Source organism: Ahaetulla prasina, chromosome 6 (genome assembly GCF_028640845.1).
Source record: "Ahaetulla prasina isolate Xishuangbanna chromosome 6, ASM2864084v1, whole genome shotgun sequence".
NCBI classification, from domain to species: Eukaryota; Metazoa; Chordata; class Lepidosauria; order Squamata; family Colubridae; genus Ahaetulla; species Ahaetulla prasina.
The window spans coordinates 37,022,959-37,045,098 of NC_080544.1; the positions used below are offsets into that span (position 1 = coordinate 37,022,959).

The 22,140-nt window shown below is 36.2% G+C and overlaps 1 protein-coding gene across 1 annotated transcript in view; it reads left to right on the forward strand.

Moving 5' to 3' along the window:
* CFAP46 (cilia and flagella associated protein 46) overlaps positions 1-22,140 on the forward strand; it is a 105,939-nt gene that overhangs the window by 64,993 nt on the left and 18,806 nt on the right. The window contains 14 exon segments of the mRNA XM_058188085.1: positions 630-830; positions 1,107-1,219; positions 2,860-3,042; positions 4,298-4,433; positions 5,519-5,707; positions 8,240-8,428; positions 9,947-10,087; positions 12,403-12,582; positions 13,814-13,981; positions 14,871-14,968; positions 16,267-16,415; positions 17,307-17,467; positions 19,116-19,228; positions 21,531-21,643. Of these exon segments, the coding sequence (XP_058044068.1) occupies positions 630-830; positions 1,107-1,219; positions 2,860-3,042; positions 4,298-4,433; positions 5,519-5,707; positions 8,240-8,428; positions 9,947-10,087; positions 12,403-12,582; positions 13,814-13,981; positions 14,871-14,968; positions 16,267-16,415; positions 17,307-17,467; positions 19,116-19,228; positions 21,531-21,643 (2,134 nt within the window).

The window sequence follows — 22,140 nt, forward strand, 5'->3', positions numbered from 1 at the left end:
GACAGTTATACAAAACAATTAAATATAAATAAATAAATACTAATTTTAAATATTCAGATTGTTTACCTCTTTCAATAAACATTAAAAATTAAGTACTTTGTTTGAATTAAAGGATTACTTTAAAGCTGCAAATGCTGAACTTGTCATCTTCTTTCCTAAAGAAAGGTAAAGACTCCCTTAAGTAAAAACTGACTTATTATTCAAATTATTCAAATGTGAACCCTTGGTTTAAAAACTAAGCAAAATATTGAGCCAAGGGTATCTAGTAGTTTTAGTGCGGTGCAGATGTGAGCCCCTCTGAATTCGACGAGACTTACTTCAAGATAAGTGTATAGAAAATTGCAGCTTAAGAGGTCAGCCTTTTTATGACAAGTTTCAGAAAGAGGGGATTCTGTGATAAATTGTCTTAGCTTAAGCAAGCTATTCTTCATTTCCTGACTGAATTTAATTGAAATTATTCTGAAAAAGTTTTTCATGACATAAATGACAGAAACTTGGAGGAAATATGTTTTTTGTAATATATAAAAACATGGAATGGAGTGGAATGGAATGGAATGGAATACTCTAGCATGTTACTGATCATAATGTTCCAACTGTTTGAAAACACATTTGAATTTTTTTCTTTTTAGGAAATGAACGATCCATGTGGTGTATCACGAAGCCTTTATCTTCTAGCTGTATTAGCTAATTTAGAAAAAAACCATGGGCAAGCGAAAGCACTACTTGAAAAGGCTCGCTTGATAGGTGGAAATGAACAGTTTTGGCACAATAGCACTTTTGCTCTCACTGATGCAATTTTAGGAGATGACCAGGAAATAAATGAAAAAATGGTAAGTAAACAATTCATTTATTTAATTGAAATATCTAGTAGTACATTCTTTATGTATTTTATAGTTGAACAGATTACTCTTTTAATACTAGCAATCAATACAGGCAGTCCTCTTTTAGCAACTTCAATTGGTTTGTAGTGAAGTGGTCACTAAGTGAAAATCATGTGACCACAACTGTGTTTATGGTTTTACTTCAGTTTTCCTTTGCTTAAAGTTTACAGAATCAGAAGGATATAAATACATTGTTAGTATTCTTGACAACCTGTTTTCTCATAGATGCAAGCTTGCCATTTTCTGCAAAAAAATATAAATGTCTTGAGGCCATTGTTGAAGGAAAGACCCAACCGAGAATCTGAACTTGGTTTTATAATTGCATGCTTTGAAGCCAGGTAATTACCAGTATTACAAGTTAAGATAGCATTGTAGTTTTGCTTTACTTTTATAATCAGTGCAATCCTCCACAGGCCTCTTCAGAAATAACATTGCAGCTTCCTCAATCTATTAACCTAGTTTAATAAGATTATGCCTACTTTGAAAATGATCTAGTTGTTTTTTAGGTCTTGTGTGAACAGATGTGCTCTTTGCTTTAAAGCAAACTAACTTTTTTTTTCAGAATTCCACCCAGGCCTAGAAAAAAATATTCTGCTGCTTTAAGGAGATAATGCCTTGCGACTGTACAAACAGGAGCATCTGAATTGAATAACATCTTTGTAGACCCCCTCCTAAATTATAATTAGCAAGGAGGCTTGCTTCCAGTGTAATCACCAGCATCTAAATCACGGGTGTAAAATGGCGTCACGTTTCTGTCACATGACTTATTGTGATTTTTTTTCCCTTTGCAGAAGGGAAGGGTGTAGCATGCGTCTGTCACATCCGGCCCCAGTTTGACACCCCTGAAGGGAAAGGTTTTTTAAAAGCTAAGATGGTAGTTGCAGCTGTGTGAGTGAAGTTCTGCCCCTTTTGTACATTGAACATTTTTTGTGTTGCCATAGAAATAATTTCTTAGAAATGAACTGGTGCTTGCCTGGATTAGTTCCTGCAGGTTTTTTTGGCCAGGTTTTTCAAAAAAGGTTTGCCATTGCCTCTTTCCTAGGGCTGGGAGAAAATGATTGGCCCAAGATCATCCAGCTGGCTTTGTAGCTAAGGTGGAACTAGAATTCATGGTATCCCAGTTTCTATCCTGATGCTTTAATCCTTATACCAAGCTGGCTTGTCTACATTGCAGATAAAATATGCATGAAGGTGAATCCCAGACTTTGACTGCACTGCCATGCTGTGACACTGTTTTATCACTTTTGATCCCACCCGCAAGGGATGCTGTTGAGTGCAGTAACAACTTTTTTTATTACAGAGGCCATTATAGAAACATATTTTTTCTATACCGGTAGTCCTTGACTTACAACAACAATTGAGCCCAGAATTTATGTTGCTAAGTGAGAAATTTGTTAAGTGAATTTTGCCCCATTTTCTTGCCACATTTGTTAAGCAAATCACTGCAACTGTTAAATTAGTAACATGGTTGTTAACTGAGTCTGGTTCCCCCATTGACTTTGCTTGTTAGAAGGTCGCAAAAGGGGATCAGATGCAGCTGTCATATGAACCAGTAAAGCATCCAAATGTAAATTACGTGACCATAGGGATGCTGCAATGGTCATAAGTGTGAAAAATGGTCATAAGTGATTTTTTTCAGTGTGGTTGTAGCTTCAAACGGTCACTAAATGAACTGTTGTAAGTCGAGGACTATCTGTATAAAGAAATTATAAATAAAAGGTCCGCCCAACTTTCACTTTTTCGTCATAGATTTATTTGATATTTATTTATTCAATTTTTTACAAGCAGACTGAAATCTATTCTTTGCCTCTGAGTGTAACATTAGATTTTTCTGCTTTTCTGATTTGCAGTACTAATTAATTTAATTAAATGTTAGTCAAGGAACTATTTTTATAGCAATAAGAACAGTTGCCTAAATATATGTGCTACTTTGGAGGAAATCTCTGACCATATATTATTCATATACTCTTCTGTGCAGGAAAGCATATATACAGATAGAGTTGGTTAAATATCTCATTAATACTAGCGGTTTTTCTGATGAGTTGGCAACAATATTGCAGGAATCCTATGATAAGTTAATTCATATAGAGAAGATCTTCCTTTCTTATGGATATAAAGATCGTAGTGCTGATGCGTTGATGGCATGTGCAAATATTCATAGGTAAGTCCTCAGATCGAATTCTTCATAAATACAGAAATACTTGCATATATACCATGCTACTATTCATTTTTTTAAAATAAGCAACATTTCACAGAATGTCGAAAAGAATAGAAAAGAGTCAAAGAAATTAAAAGCATGAGGTAAGAAAAAAGAAAGGCAAACACTGCAAGCACCATTCATTTCTTCAAGCTTTTCTGTCCTTGTAGGTCAAACTGGCAGCCCATGGGCTGGATGCATCACGCACAGGCCACGCCCATCCTGGCTCTGCAAAGGCAGAAATGTGATTTGTCACAATATGTCATAATACGTGATCAATTTTCACCCCCGTGTGTAGGCTATTTTTGCCTGTTTATATACTTCATACATTTCCTTTTGTTCTTTAAAATTCTCATTTTTCTCTTTTTGAGGATCTTTTCAGTTCCACCCAATCATGATTCACATGGTCTTCTCCTTTGTTTCAACCGATTCATTCTTTCTTCATGTATTTGTCCTGTAATTCTCTTCTTGTTTTAACACAAATATTTTTAAGCCTCCCATTCTTAATGCATTGTTTTGAATCCTCCTGAATAGGTAAGTTTCACTTCCACACAATAGGCAAAAATAAATTCTAATACACAGACATCTTCACTTATTTTGAGAAGTATTCATTCTTTCAAACAGATTGTATGTACATCAGTGAATTTCTAGCAGCATTTATGGATCTTAAAAATTGACATTTTTTTAACATCTTTTTTTTAACATCTTAATTTTTTTACATCTTTAGTAAATGTTCCATCAAGATACACAAGTTAATTTACTTTGTCTAATTTTTGATCATTTATGTACAGTATGATATTAAGTTACTCATTCCATTTCACCTGTTAGACACAACTGCTTTGGGTTTTAATAAAATAATTTTATGAAGAATGGTTCCTATCCCTACAGTACAATGCAGCATGGCAAATATAAACACAGTCTGTTTTCTAAGGGGTATGTATGTATGAATGTATATATGTATATATGTATGTGCTGGCCATCTAACAGATAAGGCAACTGTATTAAATTAATAGATATACAAAAAGTAAAACATAAGAAACTCAATAGCTCTTTTCCTTTATTCTTTTTCCTCTTTCTTTTTTTAAGCTATTTTTAGTAATTTAATTTTGTTAACTTTGTATTGCTTATATGTTTTCTTTCTCCGTTCTATTTTATTTAGAAAGGTACTAAATATTCCTTCTGTTTAAAATATTTAATATTTAAAATATTTTTTTTACAGGATACTTGGTAAACATACGGAACAGGCTGCAGACAAGCAAAGTCATTACATAGAGGCATATAGATTGGCACAATGTGGAGTATCACAAATGGAAGAGCTTTTTCAACACCTTAATAATATACTTCCAATTAATGAGGTATGATGTTTATGTGTCAACATCTACAACATAGAGACTACTATCAGTTAAATGGAAGTATTAGTAAAGTTTCTCTGAAACACAGGAGAGTGCAGATATAAACTGAAAGTATGACAGATTTTCAGTCCCAAATCCAGTTGAAAGAGTCCCCAATTCAATGTGTGACTCAAATGTTAATTTTGATTGTAAATTTTGATTGTAAATCCAATTTTTCTCCCTTTCCTCCCTGGAGTTTCTTTTTCTGACGGGTACAAAGAAAAATGTATCCGTTTTTACAGACATACTAAACATGTTCATGCATAAGAGCACAAAAGTGCCTACCGTTCCTGTCCTATTGTTCCCTTTCATTATATCAAATTAATATAGTTATTGCAGACTTTTACTTATATATATGTTTTTCTTTTATGATGTGTTGTTGTTTTATGTCGATGTTTGCGTATACTGTGGTGACAAAATAAAAAAAAACTATAATGCCAAAATATGGTTTCTGATGTTTTGAGTTAGCATGTGATCTAAACATCCAAGCTGTTATTTAACTTAAGCAGAGCATATTGTAATTAGTAATCCAAGGCCTCTTTTTCTGTACATCACCATATTTAAGGTTTGTTAACAGAGTTTGTGAATCAGCTTATATTTTATTTGAGTTTAACTCCTGAATCTATCCAAATCAGTTTGGGATTGAGCTAAATCTGAAATACACCCAAGCTCTAATAGTGAACGTATAGAACCACCAGCAGTATTATCAGTATTCAGTACGTGACTCCTTTATTTGGAATTTGCATGCCAGTCTTCTTGGGAAAATTAATTTTTAGATTTTATATGTATAATATATATTACTATCCATCTAAAAGCATGTGCACCTTCTCCTCCTCCGTATTCCATTTTGCAGCTGTTTTCTCTTTTTATACAGTATTTAATAGGCCTGTGCTTCTCACTATATGAGGACAGCCAACACGGTGATCATCGTTTTCTTGTCCATACTTGTCTCCTGTGTTTATCTTGATCTTTTCTGCAATTATGAAAACTGAGATTGTTTTTTGGCGTTTCTTTTCCATTTTCAGTATAGTTATTTTTTTTTATTTCAGACTAGAAATATAAATACACCTTTAATGAGAAGACTTGCAAACATGAAAGTGAACTTTGTAGAGATCATTTTGGATATTTTTGTTCTTATCAATATTGAAAAAAAGAACCAAGAAGGTAGAGCAGACCAAATTGAACAAATTATTGAGAATTTTGTAAGGTTTACACCTGATTCTGCTTCAGGTGAACAGGTATGTCCTTGTGTAATGCATTCATAATTAATCTCTTCTGTATACAATCTGCCACATATTGGAATCACCATTATCTTGGAAGTCTCATTGAAAACATGAGCAAAACACGTAGATTTTGTTTTTTGAAAGGTTGGATCCAGATACAAGTAAGTGCCTCAAAGCAGATAGAAATAGATCTTTATATTCTTCCTCACCATAGTAGTCCCTCCATCCTTGAAAAAATATACATAGCGAATGACTAAGGAATGAGAAAAGATAAAAATACAGGTAGTCCTCAACTTACAATTGTTTGTTTAGTGACCATACAAAGTTACAACAGCACTGAAAAATGTAACTCATGGCCATTTTTCACACATATGATTTGCAGCATCCCCATGGTCACATGATCAAAACTGAGATGCTTGGCAACTGGTTCATATTTATGATGGTTGCAGTGTCTTGCTGTCATGTGATCACGTTTTGTGACCTCCTGACAATCAAAGTAAATGATGAAGCCAGATTCACTTAACAACCATGCTACTAATTTAATAACTGCATTCACTTAACAGCTGTGGCAAGAAAGGTCGTAAAATGGGGCAGAACTCACTTAACAACTGTCTCACTTAGCAACAAAAACATTGGGCTCAATTGTAGTCTCAAGTCAAGGAAGACCTGTATAGACAAATTTGCCACTCAGTCTGCAACATTATCTGTGAGCAGTTTAATGTATATACATACATAGCAGGGGTGAAATGCTCCTGGTTCAGACCGGATCACTTGATCCGGTAGCAATGGCAGCGGGTGGTTCAGAGCAGGGGTCTCCAACCTTGGTCCCTTTAAGACTTGTGGACTTCAACTCCCAGAGTTCCTCAGCCAGCTTTGCTGGCTAAGGGACTCTGGGAGTTGAAGTCCACAAGTCTTAAAGGGACCAAGGTTGGAGACCCCTGGTTCAGAGAACCAGTAGCAAAAATTCCTGCCCCCCAATGCCCAGCTGAGCCGCGCAATCAGAGGGTTGTTTTTTTTTTTACTTTTAAAAGCATTTTTTCTTCGGCTGAAAAAATGCTTTTAAAAGTAAAAAAAAACAAAAACCTCTGATGATCATGTGGCTCAACTGGGATCGTCCAAACCATTTAAAAGCATTTTTTCTACAACCTCTTCAGCCAAAGAGGTTGTTAAAAAAATGCTTCTAAAAGGTTCTGGCGATCAGGAAACTCAGCTGGGATTGTCAGAACCCTTTAAAAGCATTTTTTCTACAATCCTTTCAGCCGAAGAGGTTGTAAAAAAAATGCTTTTAAAAGGCTCCTCTGGCGATCCCAGCTGAGTTGCCTGATCATCAGAGACTTTTAAAAGCATTTTTTTACAACCTCTTCGGCCAAAGCAGTTGTAGAAACAATGCTTTTAAAAGTAAAAAAAAGAGTTGGCCATGCCCACCCAGTCACATTACCCCCCCTCCACAAGCCACGCCCACAGAACCAGTAGTAAAAAAATTTACATTTCACCCCTGATACATAGGTATAATTTATTACATTCAATTTATTGCTGTATATTAAGTATCGTCAGTTGGAAAAATTGTGGCCATCTCTTGGAAAGACCTCATAATATATTCAATTTACTTGGGGAAACCAATCCCTAGTAAAGATATCATAGAATATCTTCAGCTTTTAGATAACAAAGAAAACTACTCACAGAAGCAGAAATGTGCCTTGAAGACTTCTGAATGATATCAGTCAGTGATTTTAGGCTGATGTTATTTATAAAATCTTATGTGAAACTCATTAATATAATTGTTTATGGAGCATTTCCTCAGGCAGCAATCTCTAGTTACTATCTACAATAAGTAGCTATTTGGGATAGAAAACTCCCAGTTCCATCCTGAGTGGCTAGAAACATTTGTTGACAATATCAAACTCTGCCAGATGTACCAGAGAACATAATTTACTATTAGAATTAGAATTAGAATTCTTTATTGGCCAGGTGTGATTAGACACACAAGGAATTTGTCTCCAGTACATAAGCTCTTAGTGTACATACAACAATAGTGATAAATCATTATCATGGTCAGGATAAAATACATTCATCATAAAACATTAGACTTAGTGATAGTCATGGATACTAAATAAGCAATCAACATAAATTGTACTAGGATTCTAAGTAACAATATAAATAGTATGAAGATTTACATTTCTTTCTCCCAGTGTTGGTCACCCTTAAAGTACCAAAGCAGTTTATAAAATTAGGGCTGAAACCATACGGAAGTTCACAAGTATTTGATCTCATTTAACCACTCTGAAATATCCTAGTTCAAATGCCTTGCTAAAAACAAGTATATGGCAAGTGCTAAATATTAGATAATACCCAGAGGTTTTCAGGAATGTCTCTTTTGTGTAATTTTTATAGCAACACTTCAGGGCTAAAGCACTAATTTATTTCTCTTTATGGTAAATATTTTTCAATGCAAGCGTATTTTAACCCCTTTTTAACACTCAGATTTTAATGTTTTGACCTCCTTAGCAGTTTGTGCATTTTATTTTATATTTTCTGGATTCTTAACAGGCTTGGATCACCCTTGGACAAACAGTGGGTCATAATGCCCATGCTCAACTTACAAGTCTACCAAGTCTTTGTGGTGGTTGCCCTGACATCAGAGCCAAGTATCTCTATCTCACTGGAAGGAGTCTACATTTCTTAGCTAATCATATAGAGCCTTTTAGTTTGGATATTCAGTGGTGTGAAAATGCAATCGTAAGGCACAGCTTATTCAATTTAATTAAAATTCTTTAAATCTTTTTTGTGGTTGCATTCTTTCCAAATAGATTTTGTTAGTAATTTTTAGTGTACGTTTTTGATATGTGATATAAGACCCACAACAAAATGCTGCCATATGCAGTGATATTTAGTAATCTCAGTTTTCTATTCTCCAGCAATCAGTATCCTCTGTTTTCTAAGCAGAGGGGCAAGGGTTTGATCACATGATTACAATCACCATCTTGAATTTTGGGACACCACCTGCCCTACAGATGCTTCTAAGCACACTCAATCCATGCGAGGCAGTTTTTTAGGGATTGATTTTTCTTTTATTTTTCCCTTACATAATTTTGTTTTTCAGCAAGCCTCAAATGTTTTTTTAGAATAGCAATAGCACTTAGACTTCTATACTGCTTCATGTAGCTTTACAGCCCTCTCTAAGCAGTTTACGAGTCAACATATTGCCCCAACAATCTGGGTCCTCATTTTACCGACTTCGGAAAGATGGAAGGCTGAGTCAACCTTGAGCCTGGTGAGATTCGAACTGCCAAATAACAGTCAGCTGGCAGTCAGCAGAAGTAGCTTGTAATACTGCATTCTAATCACTGTGCCACTGTGGCTCTGGTGAATCCATTGATATTACTACCTTCTCTGAGCAATAAGCGAGAAAATTTCATTCCTGAATATTATTTTTGTTGGTTATGGGTATAATTTGAGCGAACAGAATGAATAAAACTAACCAGCTGAATAAAGTGAGGTATTTTCAGATATTCCTCTTCCATCTGCTTAGTTTTGTGACAGATGAAAAAAAAAATTCAATGTTGACTTTTACAGTTTGAATCTTAACTTGCCAAGAGTTACAAAGCAATTTGCGCTGTTCTGAGAAGGATAAGGAGTAATAATATTGAGATGAAGCAAATTATTTCTTTTAGCAGTATTTTGATTTCTTGTGCTGAAAGATAAGGAAATGCTTTAAATCTCCTTTTAAGTATAACATTTCTGAAAGATGGGTAGGAAAAAAAAGCTATAAAGTAATATAATTGGCCACTTAGATCAATGTAACAGAGAAATAATTCATTAATTATTGTTGAATTCATTTGTCAAGGGTACTGTGAATTTGCATTCTGCTTAAACAATCATTTTAGTCAATTTCTATTGTTGAATTTATTCAGGATTTAATATGAGCTAAAGCAAATGTAAAAAAATAATCGATCATTATAGACATCTTTGCTGTTGATACAAGCAGTTTTGAGTTTGTATCACCTGCTCCTTCTTTTTCTAAAGCAAATGATCCATGTGTATATTTTTGAGAATAATTGGTGTGAGCTGAATGCAAGTGTGGACTGAAATCAATACCTCTCATATTTAAATGTTTATAGAAGACTGTAGCTTTTGGCTACAAACTCAAGGGAAGGCCTTTCAAGTGTTTTTAAACCTTGCATTGGGCTGCATGCTTTTCTAAAACAAATACATTTCTATTTGACTGTGATTCTTTTATATAATTGTGATATGCAGGAGGTGCCTAAAATTAATTCTGAGAAATCACTACCACCAGAAGCAGAAACAATAGATGAACAAAATGAAGCCCCAAGTTCTCTGTTGCAGCTTACTAAAAAACAACTTGGTGACTACAGGAAAAAAGCCAATGAATTAAGGGTAAGGGTTTAAGAATTAAGGGTTTCATTTAAATTAGGACATATCCTGACTCATATCAATTGTCCTGGAACTACATCTCCCAGTATTTCTTCAGCAATGCTGGTTTACAATTCTGGGAGGTACAGCTCATGGTACTGAAAGTGTGTCCGATTCAAGAACAGAGACTTGTTGAATAGTAACAATTATAATTAAAGCTATAAAGGAATTAATTTAAAAGAAAGGAAGTTGAACAATCAGAAAGATGAGCTATTAAAAATGGCAATCTTTTCTAATACTGTTTTGTGCCTTTCCAGTTCCTTTCCCTGTATATTAAATCCATTCTTTCCCCAAATAATTTCTGAAAAATGGTTCTCAGATGAGATGAAAACTTAGTGGCTTCTATTTTTCTTCCATAAATACAGCAAAGAATGATAGACTCAATAATAACAGCCTGTGGGTGGGAGAGGTGAGGAGTTAGCCAGGTGGAACTATTCATTTCTTCTCAAAGTTATTCAGATGGTTTTAGATCTGTAAAGGATGCAATTCAAGGAAAGATGATTTGGCCTGAACATATTGGTGAGAACCATGCTACCTGGTATTTGCCTAGGGTTTCAGGAGAGACACAGTGGAGTGCAAAGTAGTCCAATAGATATAGATATGTTCTCTAAATTGAACTGTGATCTTCATTTTTGGGTCAAATTTCATGGGAGTCTAACCCTAACTCTAGATCAGAGTCCCCAACCCCTGGGCCATGGCCAACTACTGGGCTGTGGCCTATTTAGAACTGGGCTGTGTGAGTGGCTGGCTAGAGTATGTGCAAATCAACTTGTGCAAGCGGCCATGATGAGCCCACCACAGACAAGATGAACTGTACGCATGCCCACCAGCTCACCACTCATGTGCCAGCCTGCCACTCATGCAGCATAGTTCCCCTCTCCCCCCAGCCAGGCCTCTGAGTTGCAAAAATTGGGGACCACTGCCCTAGGTGACTTTTTCATTTGAAATGGGGTTTCCTCATGAAATTTGGCTAGGATTTCTAGGGAGATGAAATGAAAAGCAAAATGTCTACTAGGCATAAAGAACCTCTAAATTGAAACATGATGTTTAGTTTTGGGCCAGACATCATGGGGGCCTAACCCTATCCACAGGTTACTTTTTCATTTCAAATTGGGTTTTCACATGCAATTTACCTAAGATTTCTACAGAGAGTTGAATGGAATGGAAACAGGCCTATTAGGCATAGTCTCTAAAGTGAACCATAATGTTTGTTTGGGGGGCAGATCACTTGGGGGTGGCTAGCCCTAACCCTAGATAACTTTTTCATTTCCATTTCACCTACAATTTCTAGAGAGACAGCATGCAAAGCAAACAGGTCCATTATTTATAAAAAATCTGTCTAAATTGAATCATGATGTTCATTTTTGGGAAAACAGTTTGGCTTTAATGCAAATTCAAATCCTGATAGCACCGATATTTTATACAGAAACCAATTAATATCTTATTTGGAAACATTAAAAGGAAGATCTTTAAGGATAGATAATCCTTTAATAATCTGGGGAAGTTGTAAAAATGAAGCATAACTGCCCTTTTTATTCAGAATTTACCAGTCTTTAGAAGTCAAACTTATGCCTAGGGCTTCTGCAGATGCACAGGACCTCCTTGGTTGGTTATAGATGGAAAAGAGAAACTCTGTGGAAAGCACTGCTTACCACAGATACTAATTGAAATGAGAATTAGATGGGGAAATGTGGTTGAGAATTTGTATTAAGAAACTCCATCATGCAATGACTTGAATTTTTGTGCGAAAAAGAATCAAAGCTATCACTATAGAGCAGGGGTGTCAAACTCAATTTCATTGAGGGCCGCATCAGGATTGTGTTTGACCTCGGGGGGCTGGAGTGGCCATGGCCAGTTCAACGTCACAAGTATCGGGCGGGTGCCTGTGGTGGCCCAAGCACTCTGCCAGCGAAACGTGCTCCCAAGCTCTGTTTTCAGCTACGATGGCCTCCTGCAACCTTCTGCCAGTGCAAATGGACTCTCAAGCTCCGTTTTTACTGGCAGAGGCACCGCAGGCTGTTTCCAGGGTGGCCTCGTGGGCCAGATCTAAGCACCCCAGGGGCCAGATCCAGCCCGCGGGTCTTGAGTTTGACACCCCTGCTATAGAGGATGGCTAAGCATTCAGAATGCCCAGTTGATTTTTGAAGTGAGCAATATATATTTGAGGTAAGAACAAACTAATACATCTCCCACAAAGGAATAAGTACCTATGTGTTTCATTCTCATCTCTGAAAGTTACTCCAGCAATATTGAATGTTGTTCTTTTTTTAACTATATAGAAGAGACAGACGTGGACTCATGAATACATATTTCAGTCAACTGAGGTTTTGCTGCAGTGCATTAATGTTGCAATTAATAACAACCTGATCGATACCTTGGCAGCTGCTAGTTTGGAAATGGTGGAGTGCTTTGGACAATTTGATCCAGTTTCAGCAAGTCAGTTTTTAGCTCTTTATCAGGTAAGACAAGAACTGTAAATCAAAATAATAACCCCAATGTCTGCTACCAATTAAGCTACAATAGTAATTGTAGTTGTGTGCTAAACACAGGAAAGGCTTTGTTCCAACCTCAGAATGATATAGTTCACCTCAGAATGTTCCATCAGAATGCTCTGAAAATAGTGTTTTCTAGTGGAGGGGAAAACTTGAAATGACCCCAAAATTACACCATAGGGAACAATGGGAAGTTGAAATAAGATATATTTTATCTCATTTTATCCCGCTTTTTCATTTTTTATCCTCTAGTAACAAAAATAAGTTGGATGGCTGTAGATGAGATAGTTTCCTTGGGATAGTATTAAAAATGGTTTGAAAGATTAAAGGGTTAGGTTTAAAAAATAAGCACAAATGTATAAATATATCGCTATCCCTTTCTGTAGTGAAGAATTTAAGAACATCTGCACAGTGTGTCTGACTTTTTCTCACTGACTCCACTTGCCTCTTCTTTGTTAGCTCCAATCAGTGACAGCATGAAAAAAAAATACGTTTTTTATGAATTAGCTAATGTATAATTCAGCTCTCAATAATTTAAATTTAGATTGAAACACTTTTATTCCAAACTTGGTAGAATATGTTAAAATGTCCATTCTGGAATCAGAATGGTTTTCACAACCCAAACAATAATTGGTTAAATTCATTTTAAAATACAAAGGAGCCTAATATTATGGAATGAAATTATAATTCTTGCTTGCTTCAATTATAATTATGTTATATATTTATAATTTTGAATATGATGTAATTGAGAACTCTTGATCGATGCAAATCATTTTTCTTGATTAGCATCTAGAGATCTATAGATTTATAGATTGGAAGGAAGTTTTATATTCACCTCAAGAGTTAAGTTGCTTTCATTGCAAAGCAAACAGTTTAAAATGCTGTTCTGGGGAAATTACCAATGCTTTTCATCTGAAATTCTCTTGAAACAGAATGAAGGAAGATCTTTAACAATCAGTGTTTACATAAAAGTTACATAATCCTTTTTTTTTTAAGGTAAAAAAATGGCTAAGAATCATGGAATTATTTAGAAGAAAGTAAATGGTTGGAAATGTTCTTTATATTTTCTGTCATTCTGGTTGAAAATACTTTCACAATATTTTAATGTATCCATAAATCTTGCTTGGGTTTTGAGTAGAAATTTGCTTTTAGAAATATTTGCTTACCTGACATTAAATCTAATTTTACACTCTTCCAGAGTTGTACAGCATCCTTGATTATGAAAGAAATCCTGTTAGGGGCTACCTTGAACAGCAGCAGCTCACAGATGGCAGCCATGTTGCACCTGCAGCATCACTTGCAACAAAAAGGAGAAACAAGTGGCCTCCTCAAAACTATAGAACACAGGTTGGCTGCTATATCAAAGGTAACTCGGTCACTTAAATTAAATTGTTATTCCCGCTCAGTTAGAGAGACGTTTCATCGAAACACCTGTCAGGATGCATAGATGATACCTCATTCTCTTTTCCTACAAATTATTCTGAAAGAGTTCCTTCTAAAAAGTGCAGTAATATTACAATTATTTTACATAAGTAGTTGACTGCCTAATTCTGTTTCTGATGTGCAGATGTTTTCCTGAATAATTGAACAAGTGTAAATAAATTCATATAATGATTTCATTTTCCAGTATTCAAAGGTTCATCCGTTTATACATATTCTTAACACACCAAAGAGTTTGTCGTAATTTGTAATGAAGTATCTTTATAGATTAATCATTAACATATAAGTACTTTTTCTATGTTTAAGGTATGATTATACTATTCCTCGATATACGACCACAATTGAGCCCAAAATTTCTGTTGTTAAGTAAGACATTTGTTAAGTGACTTTTGCTCCATTTTATGATCTTTCTTGCTACAATTGTTAAGTGATTCACTGCAGTTAATAAGTTAGTAACACAGTTGTTAAGTGAATTTGACTTCCCCATTGATTTTGCTTGTCAGAAGGTTCAAAAAGTGATGACATGACCTGACACAGCCATGGTCATAAATATGGCCAGGCCTCTGAATTTTGATCACATAATCATGGAGCTGCTACAAAGGTCGTGTTATTTTTTTCAGTGATGTTGTAATTTTGAATGGTCAGTAAATGAATTGTTGTAAGTCAAGGACTACCTGTATGTGTTAATCACTGACATGTAAATATTTACAAATAAAAATATTTTTATCCAATCAAAATCTGTTTGAGAATGCTGTTATAACATTTATGAATGGTATTCTTAACATTTTGAAAAATAATTATGGGTTTTTTTGTAGGCATGGGGAAGCCTCTCTATTTCTTCACATCATTTTAATATCATGAATGAACTGCCAGCAAATTTTCATATAGTTATTATCCAGCATTCAGGAGACAGGTATGAATATATATAAGCATAACATGATAATCAACATGATTACTGCTGAACATCACTACTTTTTCAGCATAGTTTCTGCAGTTCATGTATTTACAGTTAGAACAATTGATAAATGGAACAATTTGCCTCCTGAAGTTGTGGGTGCTCCAACACTGGACATTTCTAAGATGAGATTGGACATTTTTCTGAAATAGTATAGGGCCATGATGGCGAACCTATGGCACGGGTGCCGGGGTGGCATTGCCCTCTCTGTGGGCACGCAAGCTGTCGCCCCAGTTCAGCTCTGCTGCGCATGCATGTGTTGCCTCCCGCTGGCCAGCTGGTCTCTGCCGTGCATGTGTGGGGGCAGGGAGCGTGCATGGGGGGAATGCGTGCATGCATTGGGAGCGTGTGCAAGGGGCGCATGCACGGGGCTGTGTGCGCATTGTATTTTGGAGGTTTGGGTGCACTTTGGGCACTCGGTCCGGAAAAGGTTAGCCATCACTGGTATAGGGTTTCCCACCTGAGCAAAGAGTTGGACAAGAAGACACCCCCCCCAAGGTCCCTTCCAACTCTGTTATTCTAATTCTACATTCTGCTGATGTGAAAAGTTCTGGTAGTAGGTTTCTAGCATTTACAGGATTTTGTTAGGAATCCCTTCCCATAATGTGCCATACATGCCCTAGGTATGATTCTTGACATACTCCCATTTCAACTAATACAGCTGTAATATATTGGATGGACTGGTGAAACTCATTCAGAAATACATAGTGTGATGATTAACCACCAAACTCTGTAGAGGCTTGAAGGCCCATTTTGCAGTTATCAATACTATGGGAATAAACTCCTCCCCGTATGAAGAAAACAAGTTTTTGCTTTATTTATGGAATCAGTATAATATAATTATACTGGAGATGGGGGCATATAAGTTGCTGGAAGATGGAAAGCATATAAATTGAATAAATAAAAAATAAATAATTTAAGGGTAAGTATGGCCTTGGAGATCATCCAAAGCCTTGCCCAATGCTATGTTCATATTACACCTGTACTAAATAAGCAGTAGTGGCTTTCAGTAAATTTGAGACTGATGCTCAGAATGCTGGATGTGACCTATAGAGCCCTTCAAGGCATAGGTCTCACACATTTCTCCCTGGCCAATAATATCAGAGAGAATGGATAGTATCCAGTTACCTTAAAACAATATTATCTGTTGGGGAATAGACCATATGTGACATAGTTTTTTCACCCAATTGCAACCACCAAACAAGAACTACTTGCATTCAGGAAAATAAAGTTACCATTTTTGTTTCTTTTGATAGGTCTTTATTGTATGGTGCTGTGCTTGAGAAAGTAAAATCAACCAATCCTAAAGAACAAAAGGAACAAAAGGAAAAAGGTGGACAACAGAAGGAAAAGGGTGGAAAGGAAAAGGGTGGACAACAGAAAGGAAAATCTGCTCAACCAACTTGTAAGTATTTAAGGCAAACACAACAATTGCATTTTTTTGCTGCACAGCTGCACTAAGTCACACATGAGCATTTGGATGATGGAAGCACAGTTTCTTAGCAAACAAAATATGCCCTTGAGTTTACATCGTCCTATTGTGTTCCACTGATTGACAATCTCAGCATGATTTTTTTTTTCAGTAATGTTGTCACATTGGTACACAGCCCCATCACATTTGTTTGTATAACCACCAATAAAGTTAATTCAAACTTTGAACAGTAATTTTGCCTGGGTGAATTATTTTCTCCTCTCTTCTCCTTTGCCTTCCCTGTTAATTTCTGAACCGGGGAAATATTTTTTATGGCAGCCCAAAATATCCTTTGAATTATTCCCATCTTCATTTTAATCATAGAACTGATAGCTTAAAGCCTGAGTTTAATGGAGGAGAAGGCATCCATTAAAGGTGTGCATTGGATAAATCCAACGTGCATTTTGTGCATTTTCAAAATTGAGAAAGTGGAAGAAGCTTCAGGATGAGGAAGCCTGCAGAATGGGCTTAGGCAGGGGTGACTTCAGAGTTGTTAAGAGGTAAGATACTACCTTTTGTTGGAAGAACGAGGAGCTTTATTAAACTGAGATTTTACTGAATTTAAATAATTTCAGTTCCCTGTATCTCTATTATTTTACATTTAGAAGAACTGAGAGGGTGATACTTTAATATCCTTCATGAATGGCTATCTACAAATACAGCTGTTGTACAATAATAACTACCGTAAACACACTTTTATTATTCATCTCTACTACTCATTCATTTCTAAATTTATATGCTACATAAATGAAAAAGAAAAATGCAAAGTTTTTTTTTAAAGAAATTTGAATGCATTTTGTTGATTTGAATTTTTATTAACTGCAGTGCAGGCTAAAATTGTCCGGAGCCCTGTGAATCCTGAAACATTCTTAAATATTTTGGAAAAAGTTGATGTTTATAAAGAGGAGATGATGGATAGTCTTTTGAGAGAAATAGAAGAAGATGAGTTTCAAAGAAAGCAAGTATCATCTGCCAAATTAGACACTGTAAGAATTTTTTTAATGGAATACATAGATATTTCGGGAATTTAAATGGTGGATTAATGTTGGCTTTTTTTTTTACAAATAATATAACATGTTTGTAAAATAATCATTTATTTTACTTATATTGATGAAATAATGTACAAAAGTTGCTTATACAGCTTAAGTTTTTCTCCCCAACAGGGATGTGTATAAAGGGGGGATGGGTTGTTGTGACTTAAGTGCCTTCTGGTGAGATAAGACCCCAAAGCTGGTAAGAAAATTATTTTTGTTCTGACCACAAAAACAATTCAGAAGAAGCAACTCGTTCCCTTGTTTCTTACCCAGAGCCACAAGATTAGGTTGGGTAGCTTTCACTTAATTAAAAAGTAAAAGTTTCCCCTTTCCACCAAATCACTGGTCACGCTGTCCAATCAAGGTGCTGGCCGGTTGCTTGGTTACTTCACTCCTCCCCTGGCCAGCCACCTGTCGAAATGTCCTTGGTTCCCACAGGAAAACTTCCTTGTTTTGGGTACCCCATCTAGTATTTTCCCCTTCCCTGCCCCTTCTTCTGCTTTGTGGTAACCCTGAAGCCTCCAAGATGGCCTCAGCCAGGTTCACTTCAGGGTTGATAGCAGTCTTCTAGCATGGGGCCCTGCATCCTCCACTGTATTGCCATAAGATAACATCACTGCTGGCACAGGAGAAATAGGTGTTTTAGAAATATCATGCTTCCATATGGTTGTCACTCCCCCTTTCCTTGATCAACAACCCTTTTCTCAGAATGGCCTTCCAGTTCCTCCACTAATTTTTATAAGAGGACTATGTGTAGGTGATAGGCATGATGTAATTATTAATCAGACATATATCATTTCCAGGGATAGTAGCTGTAGTAGTCCCAGGTGATGAATTTGTTGTAGCATCAATGTTTTCCCTATCCGTTAGCAGAGTCAGATCTAGAATGGCTGTCCACTCTAAGTTATGCTTATTTTTATCTAGCACCTCCATCTTATTTAACAACTGGAACGTGACAGTTCCAGTTTCTATGGAGATGGATCTTAATTAAACACAGGATAGAAGTTCAGTTACAGCACATGGAACAACCAGAGGATTTAAAAACAACATATATCAAAACAGCCAGTTTGAAGCAAAACACTTTGAAATAAAAACTTTTCCAACCTAATATATTTTGCGTGGAGCTTGGAACAACCATTTTGAGACTGAAATATTTGGCAGAATAGTTTTCATTAATATTAGTAAGAGTGTTTTCTTAGTAAGAGTCTTACTTAGTAAGAGTGTTTTCTGGGAGCAACAACTGGGACCACAGTGGTTGCACTTTCTCTGAATTAATACATGGCAAAGAATTAGAGGTTTTGCCACATACAAGGGTAGGTAAAAAATAGAGGCTAACATTGAAAGTCACCAATTGTAGAGAAAATTATATGAGAATTTTATGAGAATTGCTACTATAATTATATTTATATGTTTCTTGCAGTCATGGTTATTAAATGCCATGCATACATATTTTATTTTTACTGAACAAAGAAAGTAGCAAGAGGAAAGCTAACAACACAAAGTTATTCTGCTTGTATTTTGTACAGACTTTTCTTTTTTTTTTACTCTTGGGCCTTTTAAATTATACATTCTTTTTAAAAATGTTAATATTATGTCCTAGAATATAGAAGATGAAGATGAACCAGATTTAGATTTTATGTTTCAAGCGATATTGTCAGATATGGAAGAATATTTGAAGCCTGTATTGTCACAACTTAACCTTTCTGAATTGAGGTAATTAGTACAATATGTTTGTACATTTATTTATTTTTTTACAATACCCAAACACAGCGAAATTCATATTGAGCACTTTGCTGTAATCTGCTCTTGAGGTACAGCGACAAGAATTACCTCCACCAGAAATTTTATATAGATATTTAAAAATGTGTGTGTGTGAGAGAGAGAGAGACAGACAGACAGACAGACAGACAGACAGACAGACAGTTAGACTCTGAGACACTTATCAGGAAGCCAATTTGTAATTCCATTGACCGAAGCCTCCCACTCAGAAATGTGTGGCATATTCACACAGCCCTGCCATTCCCAGCTTTCTCAGGTGAGCCAAAGGATGCCATACTCAAAGGTACCGAAAGCCATCAAGGGGTATAAGAAAACCCAGGGATACAGTTCCCTTATCCAGGTCCTGATGAAGATCATGCAGTAGAGCAACCAGTGTGGTTTTGTCCACATTGCCCAGATGTGAAGTTGTGAACCCTTACTGAAAGGAACTAATTAACCCATTCTGCAATTGAAATTCCAGCGTCTTCTCAATGACCTTCCTTAAAAGGAAAAGCTACTGGGTCATAGCTATCAAAACCAATAACATCTGTTGGTTTTGATATGCTATAAAGTCCTGAACCTTCCCAGAATTGCTAGAGAGCACTGAACAGAGGTTCTTCAAGGTTGATAGCTGAGGGAATTCCAACATCAGCTCTGCAATGAGACCCAGGGCTCAAAAAGGGATCTTGCCATGTAACACAGGTGGGTGGTACATGAACAACCCAACTTTATGTACAGACATTCACAGCCCACCAATAGGTATCACCCAGGTCTCTCAAATGATCATTACTATTTGGTGTATGCTGGCTTTGACTCCTGCCATCAGTGAGGGTAAAGGGGAGGAAGATTTGGAGTTTTCATGTCAAATGATCTAAGTGCCAAAGCCCACTGCAACTACATAGCAAAAAAAGCTCTAAGAGTTGTAAACCTAATTTTGCGTAGCTTCTTCTCCAAAAATACCACACTACTAACCAGAGCATATAAAACATTTGCTAGACCAATTCTAGAATACAGTTCGCCTGTTTGGAACCCTCACCACATCTCTGACATCAGTACAATTGAACGTGTCCAGAAATACTTTACAAGAAGAGTTCTCCATTCCTCTGAAAACAATAAAATACCTTATCCCACCAGACTTGAAATCCTCGGCTTAGAAAACTTGGAACTCCGTCGCCTTCAACAAGACCTAAGTTTAACTCACAGAATCATCTATTGTAATGTCCTTCCTGTCAAAGACTACTTCAGCTTTAATTGCAATAATACTAGAGCAGCTAATAGATTTAAACTTAATGTCAACCGCTTTAATCTAGATTGCAGAAAATATGACTTCGGTAACAGAATCATCAGTGCTTGGAATACTTTACCTGACTCTGTGGTCTCTTCCCATAATCCTAAAAGCTTTAACCAAAAACTTTCTACTATTGACTTCACCCCATTCCTAAGAGGACCATAAGGGGCGTGCATAAGCGCACAAACGTGCCTACGGTTCCTGTCCTATTGTTTTTCTTTTCTTTTTCCTATATATATATGCTTATACCTTTATATACTATATAACCTTTCGGTATGATAGTTACATATATTGTTGTGACAAAATAAATAAATAAATAAATAAATAAAGATATCTGTACAATTAATGACAGAGGGGCAGAGGATGCTTATCTGAAATCTGAGAGGAAATTTTCTGGAATAAAGGGAGCTCTGATGAAGTATGATTTGGAAACAGCCCCAACTCCACTCCCCCCCACACATTTTCTGGTTTTGATATCAAGAGGAAGTGGAGTAGGAGGGAAAACCTGCTGAAGAAGAAATAGAAATTCCCAAAGGAGGAGGGAATGGTAGGAAGGTTTCGGAGGGAGGATATTTGGTCAGTCCGCCCAATAGATAGAAATGAAAGGAGAAGCATAATGCCCTTCCTTCCTAAAATGCCCAATTGAAAGAAGATGCACCTTGTATCACCAGGTCCAAAGAGAGAAGGAATGGAAAAAATAAACAGGACGATGGTACAAGGCTGAAGCTTGCAATATGGGAAATAATAACACTCTAGCCAGTTAGAATTGCTTTGTAAACATATAAGACTTCAAGTTTCAAAGTAAAGGGAAATGAATGGTTAAATTTCTATTGGTTTGAAGAGATGGGAAGAAAGAACCTAGGGTTTAATCTCTGGGATGGATGGATGGATGGGTATCATTAGTGCTTCTTAAAATTTATATCCTTTCTAATATCGTAAAGAGATGTCCTGCTGTTTTTATCTCCTCAGATGCCAGAGTCCAGCAGCATCTCCAGCTGACTCAGGAAAAACCAGAAAAGGGAGTCCAGGGAAAACTAAGGCAGATGATTCAGGGAAAACTAAAACTAAAACATCAAGTCAAGGTACGGTACGTCTTATATTTCAAAGCATATTTTGGGCAGTTAAGTAAAATGATCGTTTTCGAATTTGCATGTTATTTACAGTTTGCACCTGGGTTGATTCTTTTGGAACCATTCAGTGATTGAAGTTTGGTTTAAAAGAGCACCAAGAGGTTCACTATCCTTAGCCTTTGGTTGTAGTCATCTGTCTGACAAGAAAAGACATCAGAAACATTATTCTTACTTTTTCTCCCAGCCAAAATCCTGATTCATGGAAATTAACTATCCCAGCCAAAATCCTGATTCATAGAAATTGACTATCCCACAAGGGTGTTTGAATCCCAGTTTTCCAATAAATTACAAATTTGAGCAAAACAATACCCCATAAGGTTGCCTTAATTTAAGGTTGTGTGCTCCTAATAATGTCTACTAATATGAGAATAGAAGAAACTGGAGGTCGAGTTATATATTCAAATCTGATAATGCATATTAAAATAAACAAAAAATGGTTTGCTTCAATT